The sequence below is a fragment of the Hypomesus nipponensis genome, chromosome 5, assembly GCF_054491055.1.
Source record: "Hypomesus nipponensis isolate SF chromosome 5, ASM5449105v1, whole genome shotgun sequence".
In the NCBI taxonomy this organism is placed as follows: domain Eukaryota; kingdom Metazoa; phylum Chordata; class Actinopteri; order Osmeriformes; family Osmeridae; genus Hypomesus; species Hypomesus nipponensis.
In genome coordinates, this window is record NC_140365.1 from 590,700 (window position 1) to 611,994 (window position 21,295).

At 49.5% G+C, this 21,295-nt stretch overlaps 3 protein-coding genes across 5 annotated transcripts in view; all 3 read left to right on the top strand.

The window, feature by feature from the left end:
• The window catches only part of LOC146287616 (neurofibromin-like), a 48,209-nt gene extending 45,990 nt beyond the window's left edge, over positions 1-2,219 (top strand). The window contains 4 exon segments of the mRNA XM_084697802.1: positions 106-152; positions 659-787; positions 790-880; positions 2,071-2,219. Coding sequence (XP_084553928.1) covers positions 106-152; positions 659-787; positions 790-880; positions 2,071-2,207 — 404 coding nt within the window. The 3' untranslated portion in view covers positions 2,208-2,219.
• Positions 2,220-9,442: 7,223 nt separating this feature from the next.
• On the top strand, positions 9,443-17,682 carry LOC146287619 (A-kinase anchor protein 1, mitochondrial-like). Its single transcript, XM_084697804.1, has 10 exons — positions 9,443-10,268; positions 10,588-10,730; positions 12,203-12,329; positions 12,563-12,687; positions 12,762-12,939; positions 14,695-14,845; positions 14,978-15,045; positions 16,171-16,244; positions 16,337-16,399; positions 16,699-17,682. Exons 1-10 carry the CDS (start codon positions 9,842-9,844, stop codon positions 16,759-16,761), a joined length of 1,419 nt encoding a protein of 472 aa, XP_084553930.1. The 5' UTR covers positions 9,443-9,841; the 3' UTR covers positions 16,762-17,682.
• Positions 17,683-21,038: 3,356 nt separating this feature from the next.
• Positions 21,039-21,295, top strand: part of LOC146287620 (RNA-binding protein Musashi homolog 2-like) — a 178,124-nt gene continuing 177,867 nt past the window's right edge. For all 3 annotated transcript variants that reach the window (XM_084697807.1, XM_084697808.1, XM_084697809.1), the window contains exon 1: positions 21,039-21,216. In XM_084697807.1, the coding sequence (XP_084553933.1) occupies positions 21,155-21,216 (62 nt within the window). In that variant the 5' untranslated portion in view covers positions 21,039-21,154. The remainder of the gene's footprint in view (positions 21,217-21,295) is intronic.

A 21,295-nucleotide genomic window follows, 5' to 3' on the forward strand; every position in this document is an offset into this window, starting at 1 on the left:
CACACACTCACTACACACACACTCACCACACACACACTCACCACACACACACACACTCTATAGGCTGTTTTCTGTGCTGCTGATTAATTCCTCTTTCTCCTGCAGGTTTTGGTTTCAATGGTCTGTGGAGGTTTGCAGGGCCGTTCTCTAAGGTAAGCAGGACCCCCCTCCCCCCAGCTCTGTAGATACTCCTCTAACCCTCTAACCCTCTCTCTCCCTCTCTCTCTCTCTCTCTCTCTCTCTCTCTCTCTCTCTCTCTCTCCCTCTCCCTCTCCCTCTCCCTCTCCCTCTCCCTCTCCCTCCCTCTCCCTCTCCCTCTCCCTCTCCCTCTCCCTCTCCCTCTCCCTCTCCCTCTCCCTCTCCCTCTCCCCCTCCCCCTCCCCCTCTCCCTCTCCCTCTCCCTCTCCCCCTCCCCTCCCCCTCCCCCTCCCCCTCCCCCTCTCCCTCTCCCTCTCCCTCTCCCTCTCCCTCTCCCTCTCCCTCTCCCTCTCTCTCTCTCTCTCTCTCTCTCTCTCTCTCTCTCTCTCTGTCTCTCTGTCTCTCTCTCTCTCTCTCTCTCTCTCTCTCTCTCTCTCTCTGTCTCTCTGTCTCTCTCCCTCTCCCTCTCCCTCTCTCTCTCTAACCCTCTCTCTCTCTCCCTCTCTCTCTCTCTCTGCAGCAAACCCAGATCCCAGACTATGCAGAGCTGATTGTGAAGTTCCTGGACGCCCTGATTGACACCTATCTCCCTGGGACACAGGAGGAGGAGGCTAGTGAGGAGAGCCTCCGGCCCCCCACCTCCCCCTACCCCCCCCCCCTGCCCAGAGCCAGCTCAGCATCACCGCTAACCTCAACCTCTCCAACTCTATGACCTCACTGGCCACCTCGCAGCACTCCCCCGGTCAGCACACACACTACACACACACACACTACACACACACGCACTACACACACACACGCACTACACACTACACACACACGCACTACACACACACACACACACACTACACACACACACACACTACACACACACATGCAGAGGAAGGGAGAGAAAGAGGGGAGAGGGAAAGAGAAGGATCTTTTCAAATTTGTCTATATACACATTCCTGTCTTCCTTGATGTTTGTTTGTGTGCACTTTCTTTATAGATCTTTTTAAACCAGATTTATCATCTCCATCTCTTTCCAATCCAACACTGTCTCAAAGGAGGATGTGGCTTGAAATGCTCTCCATGTCATTCCTTATCGTGTTTGTTATGTGTGTTTCAGAACGTAGCTCTCATTCATTAGTTACACACCATATACAGTGGAATCCAAATGGGGGCTATGTTAGAGACGATTAATGATTTTTTCACCTCATCTTTTAATTTCTTTATCACAGTTTCAGTTGGTATTATGTTTATGTTGATCATGTTTAATATTATTTTTGTTTTCTATCATTCCTCTTCTTGGGTTGCCATGGTCACCCACTCCTGTTTTCCCCCTCTGTATGCGAAGCTTCTCTGCCTTGCTCTAAGTCTGCTGTTTTCACCCCGCACCCAGCCCAGGCAGGTACTACACCCCTCCCTCCCTCCCTCCCTCCCTCCCTCCCTCCCTCCCTCCCTCCCTCCCTCCCTCCCTCCCTCCCTCCCTCCCTCCCTCCCTCCCTCCCTCCCTCCCTCCCTCCCTCCCTCCCTCCCTCCCTCCCTCCCTCCCTCCCTCCCTCCCTCCCTCCCTCCCTCCCTCCCTCCCTCCCTCCCTCCCTCCCTCCCTCCCTCCCTCCCTCCCTCCCTCCCTCCCTCCCTCCCTCCCTCCCTCCCTCCCTCCCTCCCTCCAGTGAGGACCAGTCTTTGCTCATGTTAGGACTCCAGAGAGCACTGTCCTATGTGGGACGTTTGCTCCCCCTAGCTGTAGGTTGTCACACTGCAGCCTGACGGTCTCAATACTGCTCTGCTTTCAGATAGACCCCACAAGATCCCCATCTGCCCCTCAGTATTACCCATCATCTCTCCTACCCCTTAGCCTTCACAAAAGAATCATCTCTCACATAAGTCAACCGCAACAGTCCTGACAGTGTGTGTGTGTGTGTGTGCGTGTGTGTGTGTGTGTCTCAGGCATGGACAAGGAGAACGTGGAGCTCTCTCCAGGCAGCAGCCTCAGCAGCAGGACCAGACACGGCTCGGCCAGTCAGGTCCAGAAGCAGCGCAGCGCAGGGAGCTTCAAACGGCCCAGCATCAAGAAGATCGTATGACCCCTGACCCTCCGACCCCTCCACACCCGGAATAAAGACGATCAGATGACCCTTGACCCCTCCCAGTCATCATGCTGCACTTCTAATACTACTATACCTCTCCTCTTAGTCCTCCCCCTCTCTCCCCTCTCCCCATCTCTCTCTCTCTGTGGTGATTCTCTAGTTTTACATCTGTGCTCTTAACCCTGACCCGACCTGTCAGCCATATCCACTTGATGATCTATGGAAGAATTCTACAAACTTTTCTTTATTTTGTGTATGATTATTTTTATTTTATTCTTATTTTGATGACATTGAGTTTGTCCCCCCCCTCAGTGTTTGAAAGGGAGGAGCCAGAGTAAAGCTCTGACATTCCTAGCCAAACAGCAGCAACAGTAGACCACCAGGAATCTGAAACCATTTTGTTGTCCCTGCTTTCATGTCGCTGTGTGATTTTGTGTAAAGAGGAGACCAGGTCTGTGATTTGCACAATTTACTCTAATTCAACCTGCCTGTTTTTAGTTGGACTTTTTTTTTATTGTTGTTAGTTGACTGACATTTCCCCGAGTTGAGAGTATGGGCGAGAGGGCTGGCAAGGGAACACTGACCCTGGGCACCAAGGGAACACTGACCCTGGGCACCAAGGGAACACTGACCCTGGGCACCAAGGGAACACTGACCCTGACCCTGGGCACCAAGGGAACACTGACCCTGGGCACCAAGGGAACACTGACCCTGGGCACCAAGGGAACACTGACCCTGACCCTGGGCACCAAGGGAACACTGACCCTGGGCACCAAGGGAACACTGACCCTGGGCACCAAGGGAACACTGACCCTGGGCACCAAGGGAACACTGACCCTGACCCTGGGCACCAAGGGAACACTGACCCTGGGCACCAAGGGAACACTGACCCTGGGCACCAAGGGAACACTGACCCTGGGCACCAAGGGAACACTGACCCTGACCCTGGGCACCAAGGGAACACTGACCCTGACCCTGGGCACCAAGGGAACACTGACCCTGGGCACCAAGGGAACACTGACCCTGGGCTGTGGACCGTGCTGTGCAGGGCTATGCAGGGCTGGGGGCTGTGCAGGGCTGTGGCTATGCAGGGCTGGGGGCTGTGCAGGGCTGGGGGCTGTGCAGGGCTGGGGGCTGTGCAGGGCTGTGGCTGTGCAGGGCTGTGGCTGTGCAGGGCTGTGGCTGTGCAGGGCTGTGGCTGTGAAGGGCTGTACGGTCCTCCGCCAGGGAGACTCCCTCTCAGCTCCAGCAGTGTCGTCATCGGTTACTGGAGGTGGAGGTGACAGGGATTCTCCCTGACGAGCCCTCACTGTTCCTCCCTCGCGAGGGGAACCATAGCACGAGCCCTCACTGTTCCTCCCTCGCGAGGGGAACCACAGCACGAGCCCTCACTGTTCCTACCTTGCGAGAGGAACCAGAGAGGAGGAGCTGGAGGAACCAGGTCTGCAGACCTCACAGCTGGCCTGGGTCACGGTTCTCAACAGGGAGAACATCACCCGTTCTCCTGAACGGAAGGTTTTGAGAACAGTCACGTGTGGCCGTGTTCCTCAATAAGAACAGTTAGCCCCATTGACACACACTGGGAAGGTTAGGGGTCAGTTCATTGTGTGCCTTTTCTAGGGTTTTCAGATGTTTCTAATGAACATGGGAGTGGAGAAACATCAAACTGCAAGGTACTATTGTAGGCAGTGTCTCCATGTGTCTGTGTATACAGTCCCCTATGATCCCCAGTGATACAGACATGACTAATCTGCTGCCTGATTATAACAGCCATGTGTGGTTGAATATTCATGCATTAACATTTGGTACTTCGAGTTGAAATGAAGAATAATATAGACAGACGTTGATGTTGGGGACAGATTTACTAAGGTTTTGTATTTGCATATTTGGACAGGAAATTATGACTTGGTGGTTCTGATCCAGAATCCTAAGGATCTCATATTAGTTCTCATGTTTTTGTTTATTGTTTTCGGAAAGTTTGACACTAATTTCAGTTTCAAAAGCTTTGGTAAATCTGCCCTCTATTTACAGTGTAAATAGTAAAATATTTTATTTGTACTGTGATTATGATTTTGTTTTCACAGTGAAGTTGATTTTCTTTTTTTTCTTTTTTAAACGAGTCATTGAAAAGATCTGAAGAAATATGGATTAGTTATTTATTACCAACTATGTGGCGTAGTGACTCCTCATGCACACAGCTGCCAGGGTGACGCGGTGTTTCTGTGAAGACTTCAGAGGGGTTGGAGAGTTCGAGAGCAGCTCCGGGGTACTCCATCCCTGCCATAGTCTTCCTGTTCGGGGATTAGACGAGAAGCAGTGCGGCAGGCACCAAAGACTAGCTTGCACTAGCGGAAGGAAAATCAACCCTGTCATGTGTTCCTCCGTGTTTATTTGCCCTCACAGCCTTTTGCATTTGGTCCCATTCTCCCTGCATAGATCGGTTAAAACAGGGGTGGCCAACCCTGCGATAGAACGTGTCAAAACAGGACATTCTTTCCAGTGTCTAAACACGGTGCTGTTCGTTCGCGTAAGCGTGCATTGACCACAGCGGTTGGTGGACAGAAGTCTGGCTCCTGGTCACGTAGACCGGCTGCCTCGTGTCTGCAGTTTGAGAGACAAGAGCTAGTGCCATCCAGTCCGTTTGTGCGGTGTGTTGTCACTGTGGGGCATGGAGTGAAGTTAGAGTTATGTGCCAACTCGTGTTTTCGTTGCTTGTTAGAACTTTCCCATGGTCACTCCGGGGAGACGACACGCTCCCCCTCATCTCCTCTAACCCTTTCCACAAGGGACATGGCCTTAGCTTAGGAGCTTGCGTTAAGTGCATTATATACACCAAACCGAGTCTGTGTATAACTTGAGTGAGGCGTAAACGGAGGATATGAAGACTGACAGTTTGTTATAGAACACAAGACTTGTGAATGTTAAACCAGCCATTTTGTTTAGTCTGTTCAGCCATGCTTTAAACACAATGTTTCTGATGTGTTCGTTTATCCAATATAAACTAACAAAACGAATACAAAAAACTACAACTACAAGGTATGAACAATGTGCGCACTTAAATGTTGTTTCCAAAATTCAAAGTGTGTTGGTGCTGATGAAAGTTAATGTGTGTTGTATGTTATATAATGAAGTAGATCTCCCTGCCTGCATTTTGTTTACAAATGTTTCATATACTTGAATCAGGAGGATGTTTGTCTAGAAGGAGCAGTTCCTCATCATGGAAAGGGAAAATAAATGAAAGCTTTTAAAAGTTAAATGGAACAAGTTTACCACACAATCAAACATGAAATTGTCCTAGTCGTTTGAAGGAAACTAACGTTTAGAAACTGCAGTGTATTACCAGATCAACTAACTTCTGCATAGTAACCGCATAACCCTTCTGATCGACAGACACGGTAGAGTGGTCGTGGAGGAAATGTTGGTTTTGAGAGATGGACCAAGCTATAAATGCAAAACCACAAAGTAGTTTTTTTCTTTTTGTATGTGCTTATTCTTGAACATCTGCAAACGAGAACCACAACAGCAGGATGCTAAATTTATTTTGTTATTACTGTGTGCAAATTGCTAAATTCATTCATCAACAGATTTGGCCGTTTTAAGCGCCCTTTAGAAAGGATACGTCTCAATCAGCTATTTAGCTCATATTTGAAAGGGTGCGTCTCAATCAGCTTTATTTGCCTTCAGTCTGCTGTAGGCGTCGTCGAAGCCTGTTTGATTTCTGTTTTCCTCCGTGCTTTCCCCATTCAAACGTGTCTGTCTGACTTACAGTAGTTAAGTTAACTAGTGAGTCAACTGAAGGTAAAATATTTAAACAGAAAAAAACGTAGCTATGTGCAGCTGGATAGAGAGAAGAATTAGTCAGCCGTTTGATAAAAAACAGTATTAATCCTTTCCGGCAAAGCGAGGGGACATTTCTTTTTGTTTTGTTTTTTTTCTTTCAAAAATGGGTCGTTGCCTATTTGATTTCATAGATAACCCAAACACAAGTTCTATTTACACGGAGGGAGGATTTGAAGCAAGATTTTGTCTTTCGAGGGTTGGATTAGCTCTGTAAATATACTGTTGGGGTTTAATTATTCTTAATTGAAGTCAGTTGTTATGCGCTGGGTTGATATAAGTTGGCACATTCGAGGTTATGGTTATAAGGGTTCAAGGTTATGCAACAATGTTTTAAACCATTGGCCCTCTCTTTTAAATCTTGTTTCCTTCATTTTTTTACGCAGTTAGCTTCACCTCTGTAAATATTTTTGTGTAAAAATCGACAAAGGTATATTTACTACACTGTAAATACATGTGATGATATATTGTATTATTTTGCTTTTTGTAAAGCAGTTAGTTGCTGTACATGTAAAACCTTCAGATGGAATTATTCAAATGTTAGTAATGATAACCTGTCCATCATTTCATTGTCATTACATATATTGAGGATGAGTAAAGGCTCACTAGAGGATAGATGACTGTGCTCTACACCTTCACAGTATAACAAGTTGCCGTCCTCATCTGATCTGACATTAACAGACGTTGCCCTAATAAAGCTCATTTCTGTCCTGGACATTGTTTGTGGTGTGGTTGATGAAACTTGCTGCTTTACAATATTATTATTCCGGTGCAGTATGGTGTGGCGTACCAAGATTTTAAAGAGAAGAAATGAAGTGTTACATAATTGAGAGGATTTTAAGCAATCGTTTTCTCCGCTGACTTATTCAGCACATTTTTGTTGACGGGTCGTAATGCGTCTCATTCAACAACAATTTATTGTCGTCTGCGCACCTGCGCTAGTGCGACTCAGTGTTATCGCGAGGTTTGATTGGCTGCTGCAGGACGATAACTTCCAGGAGGAGTTGGATGAGACGAATTACGGTACCGTTGCATGTCTTCACTACCGATAGTTGTGGGGGAAACAATACATTGTGGTAAGTTGTCAGGAAAGCTCTTTGATTTTGGAGTGTGTACATTGTACCCGTATACGGGAGAAAGGGTCTAAATAAACGAGTGTAAAATCACGCGATTGTTATAGCTAGAGATCTCGTTGCCATCATCACTATCATCAGCAGGTTTGCATGACATCGATGGTAGTACAGTAATCATGGATTTTTGCCAGCTCGACAGATAACCTGATTATGAGTGGTGAGCATCGAATAAATGGATTGGATACCTGCCTAGTTAGTTTCGCTGGTTATCTGTAGGTGGTCTCAAATGAATGCACGTGATGCAAATGACCCGAGTGCCTAGCCAGCTGCTACATCCAATTCACAAAAGTTCGTTTCTTTGGCTACTCTTCATTCGCAATGTTACTGCTCTTTACACGTGTAGTGCAGTATGTACTAGTAAGCAGAGTGTGCTTGTGGAAATCTTAGTTTTGTCCGCTTCAGTCGGATTCGTGCTGTCTCCAGGTTGTCTTGAATTTGGTTCTACACAACCAGCACCTGCAGTAAGGGGAAGCTAGCTAGCTAGCTAGCTAGCAAGATGCGTAGGATATTAATGGAATCTCACATGCGTTTGCGACTCTCATTTCACTCACTATCCTGTTTCTACCGTTGCCAGCTCGCGTTTTTAAGCGCCAATACGCCGGTGTCTCGGCCGATTGGAGGTATTTACGGCTCAACGTGTAGAGTTCACTTCGTGCTATAGGTAAGTCCGTGGGGTACTAAACTATGGGTCTATGCGTTTCATGCTGACCTTTTGACCCGGGAGCTTTCAATCTGATATCCCGACCCTGTGCTGAACCCTCTGTGTTGCCATACGGTTAGTGCAGCAAGGCAATCTCGCTGTTTGAGACGAGGCAGCTACCGTATTAAATATTGCGTATTTCCCCTCTCCGGAGTCTGGTTTGTGTAATTCAATACCCTGTCATACTGCTGTGTAGATGCTAGATCCATGCAGTTGCGTGACTGAGGGTTCTAATAATAGACCCTGGTCATGATTCTGTACAGGGTCCTGTGGGCATAACATCTATTGATACAACCGCAGACCTACTTTAAACACACTCCAGGCATGACCACCAACCTACTTTGTTCAGCAAAGCAAAGGACCAAGTGATCATGGTGCTGGGACTGAACACAGGGCTGGTAAGCCTGATGAGAGCCGTCTCCAAGTCCACTTGTCACCCTGTCAGTCCCTGAAGGTCGTGGACTTAGTGGAACCCTGTCTCCGTCTGTCTGTATGCCTGGATCTCAGTGCACAGGGGAATGGCATGTTTGTGTGTCCTATGTCCGGGCGTAGCGCCCAGCCAGCCTGCAGCTGAGGGAGACTACCTTGGGCCAGCCAGGGAACAGTGACTCAGCTAAGCTAAGTTTAGCTGGAGAGTTTAGAATCAAGCCAGACTATTCTTTTACCAAGCTATTACCAGGCCATGGTGTCTGTTCCGACGTAGACCTTGTCTAGTGTAGGTGTTATGATGCCTCGTCAGGACAGTCAGTGTGTCCACAGCTAATGTGAAGCGACATGAATATTGCACCTGCTGACAGGAGTCCTGGTGATCGTACAGAAGGTGTTGTGTGTCACCTGAGGGCTGCAGGCTGTAACCAGACTCTCCCAGCTCATAAGGGGATTGCTGCTGAGAGTTGATGTGTACACATGCTGCACACCAAGACTGTTCCTTATGTGGAGATGGACTGTCTCCTTCTCTCCTTCTTCCTTCACCTCTCCTCCTCCTCCTCTGCTTCCTGCTCCCAGAGTCTCATCATCTTCCCCAGCCAGTGGTGATGAGTTGTGGTGATTATCCTCTGCTAACCTCTCCCTCTCTCTCCCACCCTTTCTCTCTCTCTCTCTCTCTTGCTCTCTCTCCCACCCCTTCCCTTCTCTCTCTCTCTCCCCCTTCTCTCTCTCTTGCTCTCTCTCTCTCCCCCTTCCCTTCTCTCTCTCTTGCTCTCTCTCTCCCCCCTTCCCTTCTCTCTCTCTCCCCCTTCCTTTCTCTCTCTCTTGCTTTCTCTCCCACCCCTTCCCTTCTCTCTCTTGCTCTCTCTCCCCCTCCCCCTCCTCAGGTGGTGTAGCTGCAGACCATGCTGTTGGGTCTGAGGTCCATCTTGCCCCTGTCTCTGTCAGGAGTGTTGGCGTTCCTGGGCCTGTGGTGGTACTCTGCACGCAAGACAGGCCGGCTCCCCCCCACACACCTCCAGGAGGGGAAGGGAGAGGGGGAGGGCGTAGCTAAGGAGCAGAGCCCCGGGCAGGGGGGCGGGGCAGGGCAGGGGAGGGGGGGTCTCGCTGGGGAGGAGAGGGAGGCCGGGGCAGGGCAGGGGAGGGGGGGCCTCGCTGGGGAGGAGAGGGAGGCCGGGGCAGGCACAGCAGAACCTACACAGCGGGGTGCGGCCCTTCCCAGCCAATCACAGCCGCAGGAATGCCTGAGGAGGCCGGAGGTAGCGTCGGAGCGAGCTCGTCCAGACCTGGTCTGTGAGGGCACAGAGCCGCTCCTCAAGGCCAGCTCCCAGCCCTCTGAGAGGCCAGAGCCAGAGGGGGAGGTGGGGGGGGAGGGCACCGCCCTCCGCTTCACAGAGAAGCGCCTCACGGATCTGACGGAGGACCTTGTCCTCTCCAAAGACCTCCACCCAACGCTGTCGTCCACCGGGGGGCCTCTCTGTGAAGCCCCCCCCGGCGCCCCCCGGTCCCCGGAGCCTGGCGTCAGCGTGGAGGAGATGAACCAGGTGGCAGCAGGTGTGATCACTGACGTGGTCTCCCTAGCTGTAGCCGAGATCCTCCGGGAAAGGTCCCTCCCGGAGGAGACCAACATCCAGCCCTGTGACCAGGACAGCCCCCCCGGGCAGGACCGCGAGGCCCAGGGAGGTGCTTCTCATCTGGGGGAGACCACTGTCTCTCCCCCTCTGCAGGAGGGCAGGATACCAGACAGCAGCAGTGGATCCCAGACTCTGCCAGTAGGGTGGTCCCAGGAGCCAGCTGATGATTCCAGCTCCACAGAGTCAGACGACAGCTCCAGTGAGGAGGACTACCCAGCCCAGTCCTGTCCAGGGGGGGAGCAGTCAGAGCTGGGGAGGAGACGGGGGATAGCCAGGGGCCCCACGGAGGCCCTCAGGAATGGCCAGGAGGAGGAGGAGCTGGCTCCAGGTGAGACCACAGTCTGTACCTTGCAGCATGTCTACTGAGAGTTAACTCACTAGTGCTTTCCAGAGGTAATGTTTACCAGCTTACAGGAGCAGAGTCGGGCTTGGTTTGCAGGTTGTGGTTGTATGAAGCGTGTTCATCACCTGTATTATTCTGGCTGTTGATCACTGCCTCTTCTGACAGCCAGCTGGATGGTGATAGCATGGATGCAGTTTACACATGGAATATAGGCAGTAATTACAGAACAATGAACAATAGGCTGTTGATGAGGGTTGTGTGTGTGTGTGGAGACTGGGGACTGTCACCTGTGTTTTTTCCCCAGGTTGTGGATTGACCAGCACGGCTCCAGGGATCCAGTACAGCCCCCAGCCCAGCCTCTCCCCACAGCCCCCTGACCCCCCGGGGGCGCTGGCCCCCCCACAGACCAGCGGCCCTCAGACGGTGTGGGAGATTGAGGTGCCCAAGGTAGGACCTGAGTGACCAGGCTGCAGCCCTGACCAGGCAGCAGCCCTGACCCTGCAGCAGCCCTGACCCTGCAGCAGCCCTGACCCTGCAGCAGCCCTGACCCTGCAGCAGCCCTGACCCTGCAGCAGCCCTGACCCTGCAGCAGCCCTGAGCCTGCAGCAGCCCTGACCAGGCTGCAGCCCTGACCAGGCTGCAGCCCTGAGCCTGCAGCAGCCCTGAGCCTGCAGCAGCCCTGAGCCTGCAGCAGCCCTGAGCCTGCAGCAGCCCTGACCAGGCTGCAGCCCTGACCAGGCTGCAGCCCTGACCCTGCAGCAGCCCTGACCAGGCTGCAGCCCTGACCAGGCTGCAGCCCTGACCAGGCTGCAGCCCTGACCCTGCAGCAGCCCTGACCCTGCAGCAGCCCTGAGCCTGCAGCAGCCCTGAGCCTGCAGCAGCCCTGACCAGGCTGCAGCCCTGACCAGGCAGCAGCCCTGACCCTGCAGCAGCCCTGACCAGGCTGCAGCCCTGACCCTGCAGCAGCCCTGACCAGGCTGCAGCCCTGACCCTGCAGCAGCCCTGACCCTGCAGCAGCCCTGACCCTGCAGCAGCCCTGACCAGGCTGCAGCCCTGACCCTGCAGCAGCCCTGACCAGGCTGCAGCCCTGACCCTGCAGCAGCCCTGACCAGGCTGCAGCCCTGACATACTGCTCTGAGGGGACATGGCTGGACAGCTGCTCTGGTGAGGCAGAGCTGGCTGCAGGTCTAGTTTGTTGTGCTGCTAGGTCTAGTGGTCTGGTCTAGATTGTTATACTTCTGGCTGCAGCTCTAGTTTGTTGTGCTGCTAGGTCTAGTGGTCTGGTCTAGATTGTTATACTTCTGGCTGCAGCTCTAGTTTGTTGTGCTGCTAGGTCTAGTGGTCTGGTCTAGATTGTTATACTTCTGGCTGCAGCTCTAGTTTGTTTTGCTGGAGGCTGTGAGAGGAGAATCTGATGCCTCATATACTCAGGAGGACAAGCTTCCAAACTACAGGGACTGGCCACACACACACACACCCTCACACACACACACACACATATTCAGCCTACTCTTCCATTTCCAATTACTGTGAGAGGTGCTTGTGACATCTGCATGGGATAGGTTACAGCAGAGTCAACCTCCCCCTGGTGTCGCTCTCAGTAGAGAGGGAGGGGGGGAGAAAGGGGGGGGAGAGAGGGGGGGCAGGGGCAGAAGGGGGGGGGGAGAGGGAGAGAGGGGGGGGGGAGGGAGAGGGGGGGGGGTCTCTTGCTCCCACACCAGTCCACTGTAGTCTCCTGTACAGACATGCTGCACTTTTAACAAGTTATACTGATGTAGCTCAAGCCAATCAAATGTAAGAAAAGGTTTTTCTGTGTTCTAGCTCTAGATGGTTGATTTTATTTCATTTTGGAGATGGAAGTAAGATGGTTTGTAGAAAGTGTGTGTGTGTGTGTGTGTGTGTGTGTGTGTGTGTGTCAGCACCTGGTGGGCCGGCTGATTGGAAAACAGGGCAGGTATGTGAGCTACCTGAAGGAGACTTGTGGAGCCAAGGTGTTCATCAGCACACTGCCCTTCACCCAGGAGGTCCAGATCTGCCACATCGAAGGTCAGCAAGCCTGCAGCTGAACACCAGGCAGCTCTGAGACTACACAGTAGTAGACAGTCAGGCCGACACCTGACTCTGGTCTTCACTCTCACCATCTGTCCCTCTGTGTCCCTCCCTCCATCCCTCCCTCTCTCCCTCCATCCCTCCCTCCATCCCTCTCTCCCTTAATCTCTCCATCACTCCCTCCATCCCTCTCTCCCTTCATCTCTCCATCCCTCTCTCCCTCCTTCCAGGGACTAAGGAGCAGGTAGATTTGGCTCTGGACATGATCAGGATGAAGTTTAAAGATCTGGAACTGAGCAACTGCTACGCCCCGCCTCCCGCCCCCAGCCTGCCCGCTCTTCCAATCACATCCTGGGTAGGTTCCCATTGGCTGTCAGTGTACGAGGAGCAGAGTAACAGCCAATGACATCTTCCTCCTGTGTTTGTCAGCTGTTGCTGCCTCAGAGGGTGACGGTGGAGGTGAGGGTAGCCCAGGTGGCTTCTGGGAACTACCTGTTCCTGCAGCAGCACACACACCCCACCTTCCACGCCCTGCGCAGCCTGGACCAGCAGATGAAGCTGTGCTATGCCCACCCCAGCTGCCCTGTTCTCCCAGCCCCAGTGGAAGGTACACACACACACACACACACACACAGCTGCCCTGTTCTCCCTGCCCCAGTGGAAGGTACACACACACACACACACACACACAGCTGCCCTGTTCTCCCTGCCCCAGTGGAAGGTACACACACACACACACACACACACACACACAGCTGCCCTGTTCTCCCTGCCCCAGTGGAAGGTACACACACACACACACAGCTGCCCTGTTCTCCCTGCCCCAGTGGAAGGTACACACACACACACACAGCTGCCCTGTTCTCCCTGCCCCAGTGGAAGGTACACACACACACACACAGCTGCCCTGTTCTCCCTGCCCCAGTGGAAGGTACACACACACACACACACACAGCTGCCCTGTTCTCCCTGGCCCAGTGGAAGGTACACACACACACACACACACAGCTGCCCTGTTCTCCCTGCCCCAGTGGAAGGTACACACACACACACAGCTGCCCTGTTCTCCCTGCCCCAGTGGAAGGTACACACACACACACACAGCTGCCCTGTTCTCCCTGCCCCAGTGGAAGGTACACACACACACACACACAGCTGCCCTGTTCTCCCTGCCCCAGTGGAAGGTACACACACACACACACAGCTGCCCTGTTCTCCCTGCCCCAGTGGAAGGTACACACACACACACACACACAGCTGCCCTGTTCTCCCTGCCCCAGTGGAAGGTACACACACACACACACAGCTGCCCTGTTCTCCCTGCCCCAGTGGAAGGTACACACACACACACACAGCTGCCCTGTTCTCCCTGCCCCAGTGGAAGGTACACACACACACACACACACAGCTGCCCTGTTCTCCCTGCCCCAGTGGAAGGTACACACACACACACACACAGCTGCCCTGTTCTCCCTGCCCCAGTGGAAGGTACACACACACACACACACACAGCTGCCCTGTTCTCCCTGCCCCAGTGGAAGGTACACACACACACACACACAGCTGCCCTGTTCTCCCTGCCCCAGTGGAAGGTACACACACACACACACACAGCTGCCCTGTTCTCCCTGCCCCAGTGGAAGGTACACACACACACACACAGCTGCCCTGTTCTCCCTGCCCCAGTGGAAGGTACACACACACACACACAGCTGCCCTGTTCTCCCTGCCCCAGTGGAAGGTACACACACACACACACAGCTGCCCTGTTCTCCCTGCCCCAGTGGAAGGTAGGTCTGGGCGATATATAAAAATAAAAGATATCTCAATATTGTGGATTTTTACGACGTTCAATATATATCTCGATATGTTTGCATTTAAATAATACAAAAAAACATGATTTTCTTTTGCCCCCATTAGAAAACAACTAAAACTATTTAAATGGAACAGCTATTGTAACAAAGTACAAAGTGTGTGTGTGTGTGTGTGTGTGTGTGTGTGTGTGTGTGTGTGTGTGTGTGTGTGTGTGTGTGTGTGTGTGTGTGTGTGTGTGTGTGTGTGTGTGTGTGTGTGTGTGTGTGTGTGTGTGTGTGTGTGTGTGTGTGAACACAGAGGAGCCAGACAATGATCTTAAAACACAAGCAACACAAGGACAATATTGTAGTTTTTTTATAGTCGTTATTAACAATATTTTACATTTGTCAAAATGATTGCAATATTATCTCTAATATTTGGTATATCGCCCAGCCCTAGTGGAAGGTACATCAGAGCCAGGCTCAGGCCTGCTTCTCCTGTGGTGATGAGTGGGAGGGGTGGCTGTTTGAACTCCTTTCATTGCCCTCCTGTCTCTGCTGGCTGGCAGTGGGGGTGATCTGTGCGGGCAAGATGCCAGAGGGGGCGTGGTGGAGGGCCCAGGTGATGCGATACCACCCGGACAGCAGGGAGGTGGAGGTCCGCTACGTCGACTACGGAGGGTACGACACGGTCCGGATAGAAAGCCTGCGTCAGATCAGGTGAGACCAGGAGATAGCTGCTGGCAGGGTCATGTGAGACCACGGCAGATCTTGTGATGAGAAACAGGCCTGGTGTGTGTGTGTGTGTGTGTGTCTGGATGGATGGTGACGTGATGTTTGTTGTCCCTGCAGGTCTGACTTTGTGTCCCTACCTTTCCAAGGCTCTGAGGTCATCTTGGATAATCTAGCTTGTCTTCCAGGTGAGTGGTTGATCAGTATGTGTAGGTCTTACCACAGCAGCCTGGGTTCCAGTCTGGCCTGGACTCTGCTGCATGTCACCCTCTCCAGTCTCTCCGTGCCTTCACTCTAAATATGAATCCTGGCAATCATGCACAACAAACATCAGCTACTCTACGAAGGTACCATGGAGCAAGGCATTTCAAAAGGGTGAAACAAAGTTCCAAAAGGTTGGGGGGGGGGGGGGAGTTTCAAAAGGGTGAAAAAATATTTTGGAAACTAAAAGTTTCAAAAGGTTTGTAATAGAAAATTACTATTCTTTTAGATGTCTATAATATTCTTGGGCCTAGAACAATTATTGCTGAGGTTTTAACTTTTGTAAAGCTAGCATAACATTTTGGCCTAAGACAGTATTGCTTAAGTTTCCGTTTGCTGACAAACGTCTAACAATTTGACAGTTTAACCCTGGTTGTTTTGCCCATACTCCAGGGATTTGTTCTTCTTTCTTGTCTCAAGCTATGTTTTTAATATTGATCATCTGTATTCAGTTCTGCAACCAATTTCCTTTTTCACTTTCTTGTTTATTGAAGAGTTCCTCTTTTGATAGACATGAACTAATGATGTAACTGTCTGGAATGACTGTATAGAAGAGTGTTCAGATCATGACACCTTTAGTGAGCCTTTCTCTTCCAGACATCATTTGAGCCTGTTAAGAATAAACAGATAAAGACACATTTTTCTGACCTTCTATTTAATCATAGAAATTCCACCACAGGTTGAAACAAATATTTTCCTAAAAAGGTTTGCATAATTGATGACGACTTTACTATACTCCATACTGTACTCTGCTGTTACTCTGGTTTATGCTTCTCTGTTCTCCTCCTTTTGCTGTGTGTGGGGAAAAAAGCGGTAACGTTTCAAAGGTTGAAAAAGGATTTTGAAAGGTTGACAAAATATTTTTCCAAAAAAGTTTCAAAAGGTTGAAAATATTTTTTCCCCAAAAAGTTAGCATCATTGATGAGGACTTCTTTACTTCAGACACTTAGCTGAGTTTTTTTAAACATGACTATCTGTACTTCTAATTGAGTGAAGGATGTGTGTACTTTTGCCATCTCTGTATAAAAGAATTGTACTTCTGTTTCCTGTAGGAGAGGAGGAGTTTTCAGCGTCGGCGAAGGCATCGCTGGAGGAGCTGACGCAGGGAGCATCGTTACTCGCACAGGTCGGTGAATAAGACCACAACGCTTCTTTTATCTCCTCTTCATCCTCCTCTTGGACGCACAGTGATCAGTCTCTCTCTCCTCCTTCCCTCAGGTCACAGATTTCCACACGAGTGGAATTCCTTTGGTGCAGCTCTGGAGGAAAGAGGGGAGTGAGGTTTGTAAACACCAGTGTTCCTCACAGGCCAGACCAGGGGAACTTCCTGGTGCAACACCCACCAGCTGTGGACCACATCTGTCTTTCTGACTGTTGTCTCTCATTCCTACCCCCTGTTCTTTCCCTCCCTCCCTCCCTCCCTCCCTCCCTCCCTCCCTCCCTCCCTCCCTCCCTCCCTCCCTCCCTCCCTCCCTCCCTCCCTCCCTCCCTCCCTCCCTCCCTCCCTCCCTCTTCTTATCACATCTCTCTGATGTTGAGTGTTTGTTGATGCTACTCCGTGTGTGTGTGTGTGTCCTCAGGTGGTGTCTGTGAACCAGACGCTGGTTGAGAGAGGGTTCTGCAGCTGGATCAACAGCCCCTGACCGGGCCGAGCGCACCCTGACCGCCCAGGCACCTACTGGCCTTGCATCTTCTCAGGACACGCTGTCTTCCCCCAAACCTCCACTTGTATTCCTAACAACACCACCAACAGAAAGGACTCTGTTTTTGTTTTCTTATTTTGACTTTAACCCTCTGTGTGATAATTTGTTTTGGTTAAAATAATTATTAATATTTGGGGTCTGTGTATATTTATTTTTGATCATAAAGTCTGTCCTTGTCTGTGGTATTTATAAGTTAAAAGGTGCCCTACACAGTTGGTGCACTAGAGGGAGCCCAACGACAAGTATTTGCTTTTATGTTGTTGAGGAAACGGTCTGTTTTTTTGATGAGAGAAGTCGGTTGCTATATTATCTGTCCGTAAATAACTGTGTGGGGATTACAAACATCGGAATGTATCCGTTGTGTCTAGATTGCTCCATGTCATTTCAAATCTTAACGACAAAATGTCCCCTCATGATAGAATGCATCCTTCTGAGCTGTGGTTGATTAGGTCACAGGTCCTATCAGCAAAAGGCAGGTCGAAATACGTCATATTGTTTTGAAATAAAGTACCGGAACGGTTCGGAGGAATCATGAGCTTGTTGGTGTCTATTGAATAATACGATTTGTAGATGATGTTGGTGTCTCAGTTTATCAACGCTACAGTCCAAGATGTACTGAACTCATTGCAATAAACTGAGGGGTTGTGTGACACTTAATTGTACCTTCTTACGTATCCCTCCGTCTTGTCCATGATCCACACATGCCTGTCTTGTCAAGGACTGTCTCCTGTCTGCATTGTTCCATCTGGCCTTTTGGCTCGGTTTCATCATCAATCGGTAAAGCCGAGTTTCATGTAGGCCTATGTGAGAATGTGTGATGTACAAAATAGAAAATAAATGGATTCAACTTTCAGACCGCAATTTTGAATGTGATATCTTTATTTGTTGTAGCAGCGGACATTTTGTTTCAGCAAACGAGGTTTGAAATCTTTTAGATATTTTTCTGAAGTCACCTGTGGTGCAAATTATTGCTGAAACCTCTGGATAGCGTGTGAGTGAGCTCTCCATAGCTAGTCTTTGATTAGACTAATTAAGGGCGTGTGGCATGTTAAGGAAGATAATGGAGGGGCAAGACTATAAGCAGCCTCATTCAAGACCCCCATTGATTAATGAAGTCACACCTTATCATCCACCATTATCTCCGCTGCCGAGAACAGCACACTCGCTCTCCCGGCCGCCATGAAGAGAGACTGACAGATTAGCAAAGGTCTCCTCACTCCCGAGGCCCATAACAGCTGTTTTAGTCATGATGCTGGGCTCTACAGGACGTCTTCTTAATCGCAGCAGTTGCAGCGTCATGAAACAGGTAGATTTTCTAACTTTGAGATTTCTGAATGAGCTGAAAGAGACCTAAATTAAAGTTCTCTCTCCAGGTTTTTCTTGACATTTAGCTGTCCATCACTAAAACAGTTTCTATGAGCTGTAGGCCTATTATGTGTATAATTGTTTGGTCCGTTAATTGAAAGCGTTTGGAGCGTGGTGGTGGCTACCCGTCACAGGACCTACTGACCCTAACAGGCCACAGCTGTGCAGGGTGTTGAAATGAGGCAGCAGCGACCAAATGCGTTCTCGTGCATTCAAAATTTGAATAATCTGAAACGTTTTTCAATAGTCTGCTTTCCGTTTCTTGCCTTGCTTTGATTTGGAAAAATAACTTATCTCCTTAAACTAATTTTATATTCTACTGAATAAAAAACCCCAAAGAACAATAAAGTAATCAAACAAGCATGTAGAATGCTAGTTTGTGAATGACAAGAAAATATGTACAAGCATGATAGATTTAACAATTACCCTGCATTGATTTCATGATAATGTACGTCGCGTCAAAGCGGCAAAATCAAAAAACCACAGCGAGGCTGTGCTCTTCAACAGCATCATTCAGTATGTCTTGGATGGGTGTAACAATGTCTAGGAAGGGGAAGATTCTACGCTGTCAGACGACAGCAAGGCATGGCGCTAGCAGGGCCGCTGTCACCGAGATCTGTGCATCGATCTCTGCTGCTGCTCTCGGTTTGAGCACTCCGTTTGACAACAAGGGTCCGCCTGACAGCTGCAGCAGACAAGCACGTCTCCAGCTGTCATCCCTGGCTCCTCATCCCTCTCCTCTCTCAAACACTATCGTTTCTCCCTCCTTCTAACCCCCCCCCCCCCCCCCCTTGCTCCTTCCGATCAGGATCCACAGGCTTGAATGCCCCCCTGCGCCAGCCTGTAGGCTCTTGTTTGCCAATCGTCCTTTCTTCAGATGAGCTGTGTGAGGCAAACAGTAAATGCTGATCAGTGGGCTGTTTGCAGGTTTGGTGTATTTTATCCTGAGGTTTGATGCTCCTGGGGCCACACTGAAGTATCTGAGTCGTATCGCTTGAGTAAACTGCCATGTGTTGGTGATTTGTGGAAGAAATGGGAATTCCCATGTGCTTGTGCAGTAGAATTAGTTATTACATTACTACTAGTTACTCATTTTATCCCTAAACCCATTCACATAGTATTCCATACTGTGATCAATACAGCTGTTCCTTGCCTGTAATGTGGATTTTGATCACAGTACTGGACATGGGCAGTGACAGTGTACATATAGTCATGTAATAGCTAGTAGCCTACAACCGATTGTGATTAACATCAGCACACAATAAATCTTCCACAGAGTAAAAGATAAGAGTATAGTTTCCTTTACTTACACAAAATCAAAGTGTTCCCTTTTAGGAAAACGAATTATTCATGTGTTTATCTAAAATGGAAATTGATATGTTCAAGCTATGTAACAGATGCAGGGTATTAAAAATTGAATCACCCTTTGAATTCTTTATCCATTCATTAATCAAACACAGATGTCATTGTGACTAGAGGCATATTCGCATCTCGACCAATAAATGACACTCGCTAGTTTCTCCCTGTTGTTGAGGGTCGTGTTTTCAGATTTCTACAACCGTGAATCACAAAACTGATTCTTTCCTCATGACCCTGAACTGTGGATGGCTGGTGTGGGTAATTACAAGGTAGAGATTGATGACATGAATATGCAGGACTGGATCATATTGATATCACACTCAGAACCAGCCCTTCAGTAGCAGTGGAGTCCAGGGCCCGTGGCTGCTGGGAATGAAGGTCTCTCACACTCACTCCATAAACTTCAGGTTTGAAGGTTTTCATTTAAACACATGAAACATCTGTCAGAGTTAAAGTGATATATCTTTATTTGCTTACACAGTGGATTGTGTTCTAAATGTTTTTGGTTTATGTTATACGTATTGATCTAAATGGATCAACTTCAACCGTGTGTGTGTGTGTGTGTGTGTGTGTGTTCCTCATTCTGGCTCATGCTGTTCTAAGGAAAATAAATAAACAGCAATCACTGTACCATGACTTGAAATCCTCTAAGCATCCAGCTTTAATTGAGCTCTCTCTTGTGTTCAGATTTAATGGAAAACTAGGCCTGCTTCCTTCAGTTACTGAGTAATAAACATGGATATTCAGAGGTTACTAACACGAAGTCCACCACTTCCTTCTTGGTTTTATCGTCTAGTTATGGACAATGACTTAATTATGCAATACAGTTTTAAATGCTTAATTTTTAAAAAGTCTGAATAGCATGTAGCTTGATGTAATCGTCTTCGCAACGTGAAAGGTGTGCATATAGTGAACCTCGTCACCTACAGGCGCATGTGACGCTGTTCTAAGCCAGAGATCTCCATCGATGTGGACAGAATTACGTTTTTAGGACATGGATATTATAGCGCTCAGTAGCTTTGCTGTCACAGTCCTTTTAAGCCCTCACCCTGACGTGTTAAATATTAACTATCTGTAAAATACACACCTGCTGTATTTGTTCATATCTTCAGTTGGAACTTTGATAGCCTATATGTAGTGATGTAAGGTTAGATGGCCAGAGGCAATGCCCTCTTCTGACCCAGGTACTGTAACTTCGTCATGTGCAACTTGAGCATCTCGCTGCATCCTCCTCCATCTTAATAGGCCAACACCTACTTCAGCGTTATAACACGTCATGCAACGCCGCTTCAACATTGTAAACTAATCACTTCGGTCATAACACTGGCATCGGCACGTTATGACCAATAGGGGGATTGGTTTACAAGACTCTCATAGGCGGGGTTTGTGTGTTGACGTCAATTGGATTGGTTAGGTGACGAGGCCACGCCCCGCCCCGGCAGGCTAGGGGAGGGTGAGCTGGCGGGGAGGGAGCAAGCCTGCGCTGCCCCACGTGTGACGATTCCGTTCCCGGCTCAGTCAGTAATATTCTCATAGCGGGGCTTTGCATAGCTTCTGCCGTGTCTGTGTGTGTCTGTTACTGTAGTTACTGCCTATAGTTTGGTTAGATATGGAAGGAGACGGGAGTCAAGCCACATCTGGAAGCCCAAATGATTCACAACATGACCCGGGGTAAGATTCAAATAAAAAATAACATTATTTTATGGATATCATTTTTCATGTTAGACATTCTGCCGGGACAGTGTGAGCT

Excerpts from the sequence above, each read along its gene's own strand:
- LOC146287619 (XM_084697804.1), top strand. The coding sequence starts at position 9,842 with ATGAACCAGGTGGCAGCAGGTGTGATCACTGACGTGGTCTCCCTAGCT. Across the intron at positions 10,731-12,202 it reads GGGAGATTGAGGTGCCCAAG|CACCTGGTGGGCCGGCTGAT; the intron begins GTAGGACCTGAG and ends TGTGTGTGTCAG. Across the intron at positions 15,046-16,170 it reads TAATCTAGCTTGTCTTCCAG|GAGAGGAGGAGTTTTCAGCG; the intron begins GTGAGTGGTTGA and ends TGTTTCCTGTAG.